This window comes from Branchiostoma lanceolatum, chromosome 13 (genome assembly GCF_035083965.1).
Source record: "Branchiostoma lanceolatum isolate klBraLanc5 chromosome 13, klBraLanc5.hap2, whole genome shotgun sequence".
In the NCBI taxonomy this organism is placed as follows: Eukaryota; Metazoa; Chordata; class Leptocardii; order Amphioxiformes; family Branchiostomatidae; genus Branchiostoma; species Branchiostoma lanceolatum.
In genome coordinates, this window is record NC_089734.1 from 16,839,172 (window position 1) to 16,853,712 (window position 14,541).

General features: G+C 42.6%; 1 protein-coding gene across 3 annotated transcripts in view; it reads right to left on the reverse strand.

Annotated features, from left to right (window-relative positions):
- The window catches only part of LOC136447509 (von Willebrand factor D and EGF domain-containing protein-like), a 40,299-nt gene that overhangs the window by 24,122 nt on the left and 1,636 nt on the right, over positions 1-14,541 (reverse strand). For 2 of the 3 annotated variants that reach the window (XM_066446505.1, XM_066446504.1), the window contains exons 2-3: positions 917-1,149; positions 360-762 (exon numbers count right to left, since the gene is read on the reverse strand). The exons of the other annotated variant lie outside the window; for it this stretch is intronic. In XM_066446505.1, the coding sequence (XP_066302602.1) occupies positions 360-762; positions 917-1,149 (636 nt within the window). The remainder of the gene's footprint in view (positions 1-359; positions 763-916; positions 1,150-14,541) is intronic. 3 annotated transcript variants of the gene reach the window in all.

Below are 14,541 nucleotides of genomic sequence, written 5' to 3' on the forward strand. Positions count from 1 at the left end.
CACAACTTATTGAAATTGGTCCTGATGTTATATGTACAATATTATCAAATTGTGTACTTTTCTACTTAAGAAATATGCAAAAAAATGACAACGATCCGTCGACTCCTAGGTCAACAGATAGGGAGCCCAAACAGAAAATCGAGGCCAACCGAAGTCGAGAATACAAAATTGTATATTCGGTAGTTTAAATGGCTCAATTTGATCTTCGTTTTCCTGACCCTCACTTGACTATCATAATGGTCAAACAAGTTACTGTAAGCTGTTTAAACAAACAAACAAACAAGCAAACAAACACACAGACAAACAAACAGTCATAAAGACAAACGCAATCTTTTTGGCAAATGTAATGAAACACATACCACATTCCACCCGATACAACTGCGCTTCGCCATACACTAGTTTCCCAACAGTTTCCCAGTCTAGCACGCTTCCACGGTAAGCGGTGACGTTTATAAGTAGTTGTAATATTTGTGAGTCAGTCATGGCATCGTCCCAGACGTTGAAGCTTGAAATGTCTCCTCTAAAGGCTTGGTTAATTTGGAACGATCCTCCGGGAGAATCTTGCTCCTGGCCGAGGACCCAAACACCACCTGGATTGACTGACCTTCCGACAGCATAGCCAGTACCTGAACCTACAACACGCCCGTCTGTGTACATCTTCCAATCACCGCTGGAACTCTTCCATGTGAAGCAAACCAAGTGCCACATGCCATCCAAGACTTGTAGATCCACGGAGCCAGTGCCAGAGAATTGAATTGAAACCTTGGGGATAAAAAATTACTTTTTGGTGTGTCTTAACGTTAACAACATTTTAAAATCATAAACTGCAAATTCCGAAAGAATAAATGCAACCAGGCGAATTTTTATTCACAACTTTAATACCGTTTTTGGTATAAGAAAATACAACGGAACCTACTGAAAATGTAGTGTGAGACGTATCACCGAAGAAGAGAAATTCATTCTGATATCGCTGGGTGGCGTAGCTGAACAATGTTCCGCTGTGAGCTTCGTCTGTTCTCATGCGGACACAAGCCGTCACTGCAGTCAGAGGGGCTGACAGCGTACTTTGGAGTCGTACATAGTCGTGCACGGTGATTGTCGAAGGAAATCTCAGAATATCTCCGCAACTTGATACTGTTGTTAGACCAACTAGAATATGAAGGCATATAAAACATGAACCTAATGCGGTATTTTTCTGTAAGAACAAGTAAAATTTGTTGCAGTTATTAATTTGTGTTGATAAGAAAGCATTAAATAATTTTCATACAATTTTTCTGGGCCATAACAGCCAGTCGGTTTTGCTATTTCTGCCTAGAGCCAACCCCGAGGTATATATGGTGTCATAAGGCCTGGTCATTGGTATAACCACCCAATAAAAGCATGCAGTGTCCGGTGCTAAATAACTTAATCGCCAAAATAGAGATAAATTCTGCGGCACGACTGCTTGTTTTTTAACGTGACGTGACATGCATAAAAACCTTACTTGTAATAATTATCGAGTACCCTAACAACTTAATTTAATTTTCTTCCTTTCTGTGTTTTAGTGTACTGTGTTTTTGGCCTTGAAAGAATAGAGCACACTGGAGACTCCATTGCCTATTTTTCGTTGCGTCATCATTATCACCACCACCACCATCCTTCCTCTCGTTACATAAAATTCCCCATTGCCTCGCCCCAAGGTCCATATCTAACTGAAGTTCATCTGATATAGTCATTCGTAATAAAACGATAGGAGAAAAGACTAGGTGACACTTGTGACACTTCAAAATGATAACATGCACAGCATGGTCGTGTTATTTCAACAGGCTAGTCTGGAGTTACTTTCTTGACATGTTTGTGGCATGGCCGCTTGTGTGTAAACATGACGTCATCGGACATGCATAGCAACCTTCCTTGTTTATAAGAACTACCCTAGCAACCTTCCTTAATATTTTCAGACGGCAGGTACGCCATCGTATTTAGATGTCACGCGCCCAATCAGCCAACTGTCCGGATGACAGGAGGGCACTCTCAAACATTTCAAACACCTACTGCAGGACGTCCCCCCCTTGCACTAGCATGTCCCTGGGTACAGATACCTGGGGCGCACCCTTAAGCCCCCCGGGCCTGTTTCACATAGCCGAACATGGCTTCGCTACCATGATTAGGATTGGTTTGGGAGCTAAATTGGCTTAGGCCGACAGGTGTTTGGCGTGGTCGTCTTGTGTTTTGCCGCGCCAGCTGAATATCTTCAAAACATCCAGCTGTGGGTGGAAAGTCTGGAATGGGTTGCCGGGTTGTGTTTGGCGCCTCGTCTGGTGTTTCGGAGTAAGTCAGTAGTCAAATTTAAATAACCATACCATAACCACGGTTGACTCCCAACTTGGTTCCAGCCTACACAACCTTAAAGCTATATTTAAGCTAACCATGATCCGAGTTTGATCCCTCGATGGTGTAAAAAAAACATGGAAGAATGGATCATTTTAAAGAATTAACCCTTTCTTTGAAATTCGCTGATTTGTATGTCCATTTTGATTATCTTGTTTTGAATTAATTCAGATGGCTTTCACCAAATGGGTATATTTTCTTGAAGGAAAAAGAAGACCATCTCCGATAAGAATTATCAAGTTCTATTCGACTAAAACTATCATGTTAAAAACTTAGTACTAAAATGCGAAGGCCATTATCACCATGATAACGACGGGGAAAAAGTTATTGACAAGAGATACTTCAAAACAAAGTTTTAAAATGGTATGAAACAAACGCCGTTAAAATATGCCAAATAAAAAGTTACAATGATAGAATCATTATTCAAAGCACTGCCTATGTTAAGATATCACTTCTGACAACATGCACAGTAACTTTCCTGATTGCCTCATTTTTATGATATTGACAGCACACTATCTTAATTGCGATTTGTACAAACTATTTGCCGTCCTTACCAAATATCACCTATGTCTAATTGCAAAGCTCACAGTTCATCATTACCTGGCTGCTTAGGAATTATGAGCAATCAGATATTACTATGCCCCTCAACGAAAAAGGACCCACAAAATTTGCAATCAATGCCGAATATCTCAAGCTGAATCCCTTATTCGACATTGATCTTAGGAACGATTAGAAAAAAAGACTCAATGTCATGGCAGAAACCTGACTACACAATGGAAGATTTATACAATTCAGAAAAGCAAAGATATATGCATGACATATATCATCGTTTTAACTTCAACGGCTAATCTCGAGTTTACCTCCTTCACATCAAATTTACGGCCTGACTGAATGTGGGCAAACATGACGTCATGTGTCTTGCAAAGCAAGTAGCTGGGAACCTTCCTTGTTTAGATAGATTTCCCCAGCAACCTTCCTTATCCTTAGTCCTTAAGTTTTTAGTGTCCTTGAATCTAGCTCGACGCTTGACCACCTTGTCAAGAAGCACCGTGATTTAAGAAAATCTAGTTTAACAATGTGCTTTACTTACTTAATCTAATCATTTAAAATATACTATTACCTGTTGGCTGGATACAAGTAATCTATTAAAAGCAATTTTGACAATATACTTCTTTATTCCTCGAAGGTGAATGACTAATTTCCAAAGGTCGCAGTTGAAGCTTTGTTTTGAGATTTGACTATCATAAAACAAGGAAAGCACCATTATGTTTGCATTTAATAAAAATATCCATACAGCTCATATCAACACCGCCGTATCACCGTGCTAACTGTAACGACTAGTCTTGTGTTTTGACATAAGATTTCGACATAACTGCTGTTGTTTAAACACGGCATCATGTGACATGCATGGAAACCTCCATGTTTACGAGGACTACGCTAGCAACCTTCCCTTATTTTTGTTTCTTTTTTTCAGCGTCTTGGAACTTGGCCCTCTTGCAAAAAAAAAAAAAACTTGTTAAACACTGATTTTCACTGCAGACTCCAGGCGGAAAACTGTGAATGGCTTGTTACACGATGCAAATTTCCTTTGGGCATCACCGCTCTTACCTATTGTCTATTTGAATGATATATTCTATTGCCTGTTGCCAGTGTACAGTTGGTACATAATAGATGTTGAGCTAGGTCATTTGGAGGCTGAAAATAATTTCCATTATAGATTATAGCTCGGGCTAGAACAGTGTGGGGATATGGTTGGTGAAGAAAAATAATAGATTTATATAGCTGAGCAATTTCATCAAAGGCTTGATAAACAGTGACAAACTGCTTCAGAGTTGCCTATCATGCAATTTTCGAAGAGAATACCTATTGGCATTACTTGTGAAAATGATTGGAGAAAAAACTAAGTGACACTACAAAACAATAAAATACACGGTGTGGACGTGCTTATTCTAACGCGATCATAAGTCATAGGTGGAAAAAAAGTATTTTTGAAAATTTCAAAATGGCCGATCCAAGATGGCGGATCCCAAGGGGTCGCTAACAACACGTGACGTCATTTAATGACGTCATTTTGACGTCAACGTAGTCACGATTTACGTAATACGTCCTGGTATACCTTAAAATCAAAAATACATACTATTTTGTTTAATAACTTTAGATATTACGGGAATTCCCTATTTAGCCAATAAAATCACATCAATGACGTCATAATTACGTCATATTACGCCACAACGTCACCAAAATTCTAGGAATTATAAAACTTTACATGAACATGACTCCCTACAAATTTGGGAAGGATACATCATACCGTTCATAAGTTATGAGGGGGGGGGGCGAATGAGCACCCCCCCCCCCAGTCCCAGATATACCAAAAAAGCCCAGTCTGGATAGGGTTAAACGACAGATACGTCATCGCATTTAGATGGCATGCGCTCAACCAGCCAACTTTCCGGGCGAGAGGGGACACTCTTAAACATTTCAAACACCTACTGCAGGACGTGCAACCCTTACACTGGCCTTTCCCCGATCATGACTACAATTGGTTCGGTCACTAGTTTGGCGCGGTCGGCTTGTGTTTTGCTGCGCCAGCTGAATGTTTCAAAATCTTCAAAACATTCGGCTGTGGACGGGAGGTCTGGAATGAATTAAAGGGTTATGATCGGCGCCGATGTTTGGTGTTTCGGTGTATGTCAGTGGTCAAATTTAAACCTTAACTATGCCATCACCACTGCTGACTTACCCCCAACTAGTTTTCAACCTACAGAACCTAAAAGCTATATGGAAGCTAAATGTCATCCGAGCTTTATCTTTCAGTGATGTTAACATCATAGAAGAATGGATCATTTTAATTAGAAATTTAAGTGAACCCTAGCCTCTTCTGAAATTCGCTGATTATGTCCATTTTGATTCGTTTTGTTTGCATTAATTCAGATGGATTCCACCTTATAAATTAGCTTTAAGGAAAAAGACGACCATCTGCGATAAGATGTGAGAATTATCAAGTTCTAGTGGAGTTACACAATATTACAACCTTAGTACTAAAATGCGAAGGTGATTATCAACACAATAGCGACGGGACATGAGTAATCAATAAGATATGCTTCAAGTACGCAGTTTTAAAATGGTATCAGACCAACACTTTTAAAATGCAGTTTAACCATACAAATAATAAGATACAATAATGGCACCATCATTTAAAGATGACGGCACTGCCTATGTGTAAAGATCACTTTGGACAACATGCATCGCAACTTTCCTGATCGTTTGATAACATTTTTATAATATTAATAGCAACCTTCCCTAATAACGTTTTGTACAAACTATTTACCGTCTTTACCAAATATCATCTTTGTCTAATTTCAAAGCTCACATTTCATCAGTATATGCGTAGGAATTATGAGCAATCGGATATTACTATGCCCCTGAACGAAAAAAAGGACCTACAGAAATTGCAAACGATGCCGAACATCTCAAGCTGAATCCCTAATTCGATATTGTTCTTGAGAACGATTGGAATAAAAGCCTCAGTTTAATGGCAGAAAATTACAGAATACCATATTTTCACAATTAGGAAAAACAAAGATATATGCATGGTATCATCTTATTCACTTCAACGGCCAATCTCGAGTTTACCTCCTTCACATCAAATTTACGGCTTGTCTGAATGTGGGCAAACATGACGCCATGTTTCTTGCAAAGCAAATAGCTAGCAAGCGTTCCTTGTTTAGATTGATTTCCCTAGCAACTTTCCTTATACTTGTTCCGTAATTAATAAGTTTTCAGTGCCTTGGAATCTCGGCGCTTGGCCGCCTTGTCAAGAAGCACCGTGATATTGACAATTGTTTTTAACATTGTGCTTTATACCCCCATTCCACTTGGACGACGCTCCATCCGTGCTCCCACGGCGCTCTCGCCGCGCTCTCACGGTGATCTGGCCAAAATGAGGTCGCCGTAAGAGCGCCGATAGCGCGGCTTAAGCGCCATTGAGAGCGCCGACAGCGCGGCGAGAGTGCCATGCGCGCCGTCAACTTAGCCTCACCATGGTTTTAAACATGCTCAAAACCTTCGCCGTGACAGCGCCGAGGATGGCGATCAAAAAACGAGCGCCGAGAGAGCGCAGAGAGAGCGCGGAGCGAGCGCGGTGAGCGCCGTGAGAGCGCCATGAGAGCGCGGTGAGCGCCGTGAGAGCGCCCAAGGTGGGATCAAAGGGCCGCAGCGATCGCTCAAGGATCGCAGCGAGCGCTCTATGAGGATTGAATGGTCTTAATTGTAGTTCAAACAAATTTCATTCGTGAAGTGGTGTATCTTAAATTTCTGGGAATTTTGTGGTCAAATCATAGTTTTGCTCGTGGGTAATACAAATTGACGAATAACTACAAGTACTTGCTTCCATTCAAATTAAATTCCCTCCAAGTTTTATTGTCAGTGATTCAAAATGTGTTTCAAAATTCTGTTATTTACGTTTCTAATATAACGTAAAATGATAAAATATATTTATTGCAAAAAGTTTACATGACCGACAACACAGAAAAAACAAGTTTAACATACACATATTACTTAAGACACACACTGAGCGACCGTGCAGCGACTAAAATTTATCTGTTTTCCCTTGATTTTATCATTCAAATATGATGCAAGAGGTAAAGGTATGACTGAGAAGACAACATACAAAGCACATAAAACGCAACAAAAATTCCTTCTTTATCTCTGGAATTCGTTGAGTGATCTGTGAAATCTTTAAAAGGTTGCTGACATTTGACATTTTGGTCACACTGAGAGCGCGCAAGGGTCGCCGTAGAGATTCCACTTGAGCACGTTTTCCAGGAGTTCGGCGCTCTCACGGCGCTCTGGACCATTTTAGGTCGTCGTGAGAGCGCGGTGAGAGCGCCGTCCAAGTGGAATGGGGGTCTTACCGAATCAATCTAGTATCATTTGAAATATCCTGTTGGCTGGTTAAAGCAATTTGGATAAGACACGACTTTATCCCTCCAATGTGATGGAATAGTTTCCAAATGACAGAAGACCAGCACCGTTATGTTTGCATTTAATAAAAACATGCATATAACTCATAACAACACTACAGCATCAACGTAACAATTGTAACGACTATAGTATTTGTTAACAATTTTGACATAAGTTTTCGGCATGTTTTTGTTTCAACATGGCATCATATGACCTGCATCGAAATCTCATTGTTTATTATGACTACCCTAGCAACCTTCCCTGATTTTTTTCCGTTTTCAGCGTCTTGGAAATTAGCACTATTGCGAAAATAATCATGTTGAATGCCGTGCTTTACTGAAGACTCCAGGCGTGAAACAGTGAATGCCCTGTTATACGATATAAATGATGCAAATCTGCTTTGGTATGACCGACTTCAACGATCGTCTATTTACATAATAGTTCTTATTGCATGTTGCCGGTGTACAGTTGATCTGTTTAAATAAGATAAACCATCCCTCAGAGGCAAAGAAATTGTTTCCGTTATAGATCATAGCTGGAGCTGGAACAGTATGGAAAAATGGTTGGTGAAGTAAAACACTAGATGTACAGAGCTTAGCAATTTCATCAAACCAACACTTTTGCATCATTATTGCGAAATGTATGCGCTGCTTGTGTGCTGACACACTGTCGAATTGCATGAATAGCCCTTTGTATCCAAATTGCTTCAGTATTTGTTACTAATGTCATTTTCAATGCGAGTTACTATATTGACAATGTAATATGATTGGAGAAAAGACTCAATGACGCTCCAAAATGATAACATGCACAGCATGGTCGTGTTATTTCAACGGGCTAGTCTGGAGTTAATTTATTGACATGTTTGTGGCACGGCTGCTTGTGTGTAAACATGACGTCATCGGACATGCATAGCAACCTTCCTTGTTTATAAGGACTACCGTAGCAACCTTCCTTAATATTTTCAGACGGCAGGTACGCCATCGTATTTAGATGTCACGTGCCCAATCAGCCAACTGTCCGGGTGAGAGGGGGGCACTCTCAAACATTTTAAACACCTACTGCAGGACGTCCACCCCTTACACTCGCACGCCCCCTGTTTATAATAACAGCTACCTAAGGCGCACCCTTAAGCCCCCGGGCCTGTTACACATAGCCAAGCATGGTCTCAACCATGATTAGGATTGGTTTCGGGGGCTAAATAAAACGATTGAAGAAAAGATTCGGTGACACTTGTGACACTTCAAAATGATAACATGCACAGTACGGTCGTGCTTATTTCTTATCGACCAGAGGGTTTGGCCATTTTGTCCAGAGGTAGTTGAAGACGAATATCACTTTTTGAATGTATGTCCCAAATATTTTGATATACGTAATTCACTATACTACATGCTAACGTCGGATTTACCAGGATTTATCTCCATGGACTTGAACAGCAAATTTAAGTACATAATGACATGTGACAACCCATGCATGGTATACATTGGGAACTAGAGTTCCACGACCTCATACCTTCGCCAAATGATTTTAACCTTTATGACTGACGTATCAGGGGTGTTTGTCATCAATTATAAATCATACCAGTTGATCTTCTTCACCCAAAAAACAAAAGTATGAGCTTAACAAAGAAGGTTATGCTAACAAAGTAACATTTATCATGAATTATGCAAATGGAGTCCTTATCAGCATAATTTGATTCAACGATGTTCACATTCACATAACTTCCAAATGACAGAAGTATGAAATTGCCATCCTTTACCTGTATGGAATTTTAGTAGTTTCTCATTAATTATGCAAATTAGGCCAGCATTTGCATATTTTTTATCCATCAAAATTCCTCAGTAGACTAACAAATTTCAATTGTCAATAGTCATATCATGGAACACAGCGGGTTTTTAAAATTGTCTCATCAATTATGCAAATAAGAATCTGATTTGCATAATTATCGTCCAATCACACAAAGCATCACGTTAGCTAACTACATACCAAAAATCATTACCATCCATCAAGCCCATCTTGAGTTATAGTATTTTCTCATTAATTATGCAAATGAGGTCTTCATTTGCATAATTGATATGTAGTAATATTTCTCTCTTCTTCAGTTACATATGCCACATGTTTCAGAGTCCTTTCGCGGAACTTGGCGGATGTATAAACTTTCCTCATTAATTATGCAAATTAGATACTGATTTGCATAATAAGTATCTAATTATGTACATCATCACTCAAGCTATCTACCTACCAAAAATCATAACCATCCATCAAGCCCTTCTTGAGTTATTCCCTTTCACAGTCTGAACCAAAACCTGATCCTGCAGTTTCAAAAAAGCCGCTAGGGGGCCAAAACCTATACCACTTACTCTCTGTCCAAAGAGCTATCTACCACTCAAAAATCAGTTCCATAGCTTGTCCAGAACACGAGATATCGAAACAGGAAGTTCCGCTGCAGTACCGTAACAAGCCGCTAGGGGTTCCAAAATCTAATCATTTCCTAATCTCATCAAGACCTACCCACCTACCAAATATCAAGACAATCCATCCAAGCCTTCTTGAGTTATGCTGGTCTTTACAAACATACATACATACATACATACAAACGCTACCCTCTGCATAACCTTCTCGGCGAAGGTAAATATATCAAAGAATGTCTAGACGTAAGAAACTCCTCCAACGATTGTAAAATCCCATTGTCATCCCATACTACTACGTAGGTGGCGCTCCTGTAGCGGGCAGCCGCGGTTTTGTACCTCTCCCCTATAGGAGCGCTTTTGGTGTCTTCAACCAACGTTTTTTTTTATGGGATTGTGCAATATAGATGTTTTTATGTGTTACGTGAACGTGCAAGGACTGTCTAGAAGCGAAACCTGACGTTTCCCACTGGATTATTGACGTGTAACCGAGGATCCCCGACGCGGTCTGTGCCAAGCTGGGATAATGGCGGCCTCTGGCGTCCTCCGATACTCCCTGGATTTCCTTAGAAGCTTGCGACGTTCTATGCCCCCTGTGGATCCATGGGCAAGCAAGACTATCAAGGGCAGACTCCAACTCAATGGATTACTGTGGAGAAGCAGACCTCGAGGGAGAAAAGCTGGAAGAGGTAGGGCTCGCAAGATCTCTACCATAGTCGGCCATCGCCCTCCCTCTGGTTCCTTCATATGCAAATATTCCCAGCAATTTCGTCAACAACAACAGACATGCAGGAATGCAGGTGCCAGTAACCTAGTTAGCGTACCTCTACAGCCACCGAAACAAAGGACCACTACAGGTCTTCCGTCTGTCTACATGTGCAACGCTCGCTCGCTGATGAACAAACTAGACGAGTTTGAACTTACAGTACATCAGTACAAGGCCGACATTGCCATCGTGACGGAGACCTGGTTTTCCACCGCAATGCCTAGTGAGTTCCTGAACATTGACAATTACACGCTCTTTTCTACAAGCAGAACGGAGCGACGAGGAGGTGGAGTTGCTATCTACATCCACGAGAATGTACAGGCAAGACCGATCTCTCAAGTCCAAGTACCTACAGAACTTGAGTGGGTGTGGGTGTGGGTCCGTCCCAAGCGACTCCCACGTCAGGTGCCAGCTATTGCAGTGTGTGCTACCTACATCCCGCCCAACTCTAAGCCTCAACAACTCCTCATTGAACATCTTGTCAACACAGCCGACCTTCTGAAAACACACAATCCAGACGTTGGTCTAATACTTGCCGGCGACTACAATCGTCTCGACTACAGGCCCCTCGTCCTGTCACACCGACTGGAACAGGTGGTCAGCGCCCCTACGCCTGGGGACGCCACGTTGGACGTCATAGTCACCAACCTCAAGTCCTTCTACCTAACCCCTGTGGTCACAAACCCGATAGGAACTAGTGACCACGAAGCTGTCTGGTGGCAGCCAAGAGTCCGGTCACAGATGCCAAACAAAACAAAGCAGGTCGTCGTTCGTCCTCTACCAGACTCCAGTATACGGGCGTTTGGCCTATGGATCACCTCGCACAACTGGAGTGAAGTACTGGAAAGTGACACAGTGGAGGAGAAAACCGCTGCTTTCTACCGCACCTTGAACTCTGCCGTAGAGAAGCACTTCCCCCCAAGGAAATGCTCTCTACATCACAAGGACAAATCATGGATGTCAGCCTTGCTTAAAGACTTGATCCACAGGAGACAACAGGCACACAGTAAAGGCCACATGGTACTTTACCGTTTCCTGAGGAACAAGGTTGACCGCGGATGCAAACGTGCAAAGAAAGACTTCTACAGTGATCATGCCGAGAGGTTGAAGAGAACAGACCCGTCTGAGTGGCACAAACAGGTGCGACGCTTGGCAAACCTCTCCAAATCTACTCCCACTGTCCACGTGCCTAGTGTGGACCCAACAGACATGACCGCCATCGCTGGAGCCATCAACACCCACCTAGCTACCATTTGCCAGGCTCTGCCTCCTCTGGACACAGCCATGCTACCATCATTCTTACCGGCCACTCCACCGCCGCAGATTGACCCATGGCAGATGTACCATCGCCTGCAAAGGGTAAAGGTGACCAAGGCTCCAGGTCCTGATGCCATCCCGCCTACTCTCATCAAAGAGTTCGCCTGCGAGCTCGCCACCCCACTTACCGACATCACAAATGCATCCCTACGACAGGGCAGAGTACCACCGGAGTGGCGGGACGCGATCGTCATCCCCGTCCCGAAAGAACAACCAGCAGACCTGGACAAAATCAGACCAGTGTCGCTAACATCACAGTTCGCCAAAGTAGTGGAGGGTTTCGTCCTCACGTGGCTCCTCCGCGACATCTTACCTACTGTGGACCCCAGACAGTTCGGGAACCTCAGAGGAATTTCCACAACCCACTGCTTGGTAGACATCCTTGACTTTTTCTTCAAAGGCGCAGAGAGGAAGCAATCTGTCGGTAACCTTGTACTGACAGATTTCAGCAAGGCATTTGACAGAGTCTGTCACACGACAGCTATCACAAAACTCGTACAAATGGGGGCGCGGTCTTCCCTTCTGCCCTGGGTATGCAGTTTTGTGTCGGGCCGTAGACAGCGGGTACGTTACCAACATGGACTATCACATTGGGAGTCACTCACCTGTGGGGTGGCTCAGGGAACTTTGCTAGGGCCTTTGATCTTCTTGGCCATGATCAACGATGCTGGGACACTAAACAGCGACTACTGGAAGTATGTCGATGATCTAAACCTGGGGGAAATCCGACCGGTCTACTCACCTTTAACCATGCAGAACAACTTACACGAGTTAGACGACTGGTCAGAGAGAAACCATATGCTGCTGAATCCCACGAAGTGCAAAGTTCTACAGATTTGCTTTATGCAACGACCCCCACCTCCCCCAGTCCTTACATTGGGAGGCCAAGTACTCAGGGTAGTAACACAAGCCAGACTTCTTGGACTTCAGATCCAGTCCGACCTGGGATGGGACTCACAAGTGGACAGTATGGTATCAAAGGGAAACAAGCGCCTCTTTCTGCTATGCCGATTGCGCCGAGCTGGCCTTCCGACAGAGGACCTGACGGCCATCTATTGCGGGTATGTTCGACCGCTCCTCGAGTATGCAGCCCCAGTTTGGAACGCCGCCCTCAACAACAGTCAAATCAACAGACTGGAACGCGTTCAGAAACGTGCCTGTAAGATCATATTGGGTCGCCAGTATAACTCGTATACGGACACACTGAGAGGATTAAATCTGCAAACTCTTTCTGACCGCAGACACGACCTCTGCGTGAACTTTGCAAACAAAGTGAGACAATCGCCACGTTTCTGTTCCTGGCTACCTCCGACTCGAGGAGAACAGCACGGCAGACTGTTGAGGAACTCACTCCAGTACTCTCAAGCCAGGGGTACTAAACGATACACCACGAGTGCCAAACCTGCGCTGGCGCAACTCCTTGGCGGAAAAAAACTCTGATCTGTTATTCCGGCTGGACATTAACCTTGCTTTTAGTAGTAATGTCGAACTGAAATCTAGCTTTTAATTGTATTAGTCAACGATCATTTGGACATATGAACTGTTATCGTCTGTTGTACATAGTACTCTGATCGTGTCGACTTTACTGTGTACGTGATTGTAAGCTGCGGCGCAATTCAGTCTCTATACTGCAATGCCGTTTTTTCTCATGTGTTTTTTATCAATAAACAATTTACTACTACTACTACTACACCATATTGTATAAGATAGATTGGTTAGCCTGATAGAATGTTATCTATGTACCAGTGAATGCCATACTTTGTACCTTGTTCAATTGTTGTGCAATAAACTTATTATTCTTAACGGACTAGTCTGGAATTAATTTATTGACATGTTTGTGGCATGGCTGCTTATGTGTAAACAAGACGTCATTGAACATGCATAGCAACCTTCCTTGTTGATTAATAATACCCTAGTAACCTTCCTTATTTGTTTTTGAACGACGGATACGTCGTCGCATTTAAATATCACGCGCCAAACCAGCCAACTGTCCAGGCGACAGGGGTCCACTCTCAAAATCTAATACAGCAGAGCGTCCACTAGTACTCCTAACACAAGTGCACCCCTTTCCCCCGAACCGTCACACCCGTAAACCCCGGTTACACATAGCCGAACATGGCCTCTCGACTTTTCCCCGACCATGATTAGGATTGTTCGGGAGCTAGTTTGGCTGTGGTCGGCTGGTGTTCGGTGCGAGCGGCTAATGTTCGAGAGTAAGTCAGCAGGCAATATAATAGATGCTAAGATAAGTCATCCTTCAGAGGCAAAGAAATATTTTCCATCAAATATCATAGCTGGATCTGGAGCAGTGTGGGAAATGCTTGGTGAAGAAAAACACTAGATGAACACAGCTTAGCAATTTGATAAACCAACACTTTAGCATCATTATTACAAAATGTCTGCGCTGCCTGTGTGTTGATTCAGCAACTTGATAGCCGTTTGTCTCCAAATTGCTTCAGAGTTTGTTATCCATGCCATTTTCAAAGAGATTTCCTATTTGCATTGCTTGTGAAAACAGTTACAGTGACCTGGCATGTCCCGAGAGTTAACCTTTAAAGATTCATAACTCGGAGAAAAATCACGATTGGAGAAAATTAAAGACTCAGTGAAACAAAATAATGAAATACACAGGATGTTCGTGCTTATTCTAACGCGCTAGTCTAGTGTTAACCTTCTTGACATGTTGGTGGGATGGCTGCTTGTATGTAAATATTACGTCATGCA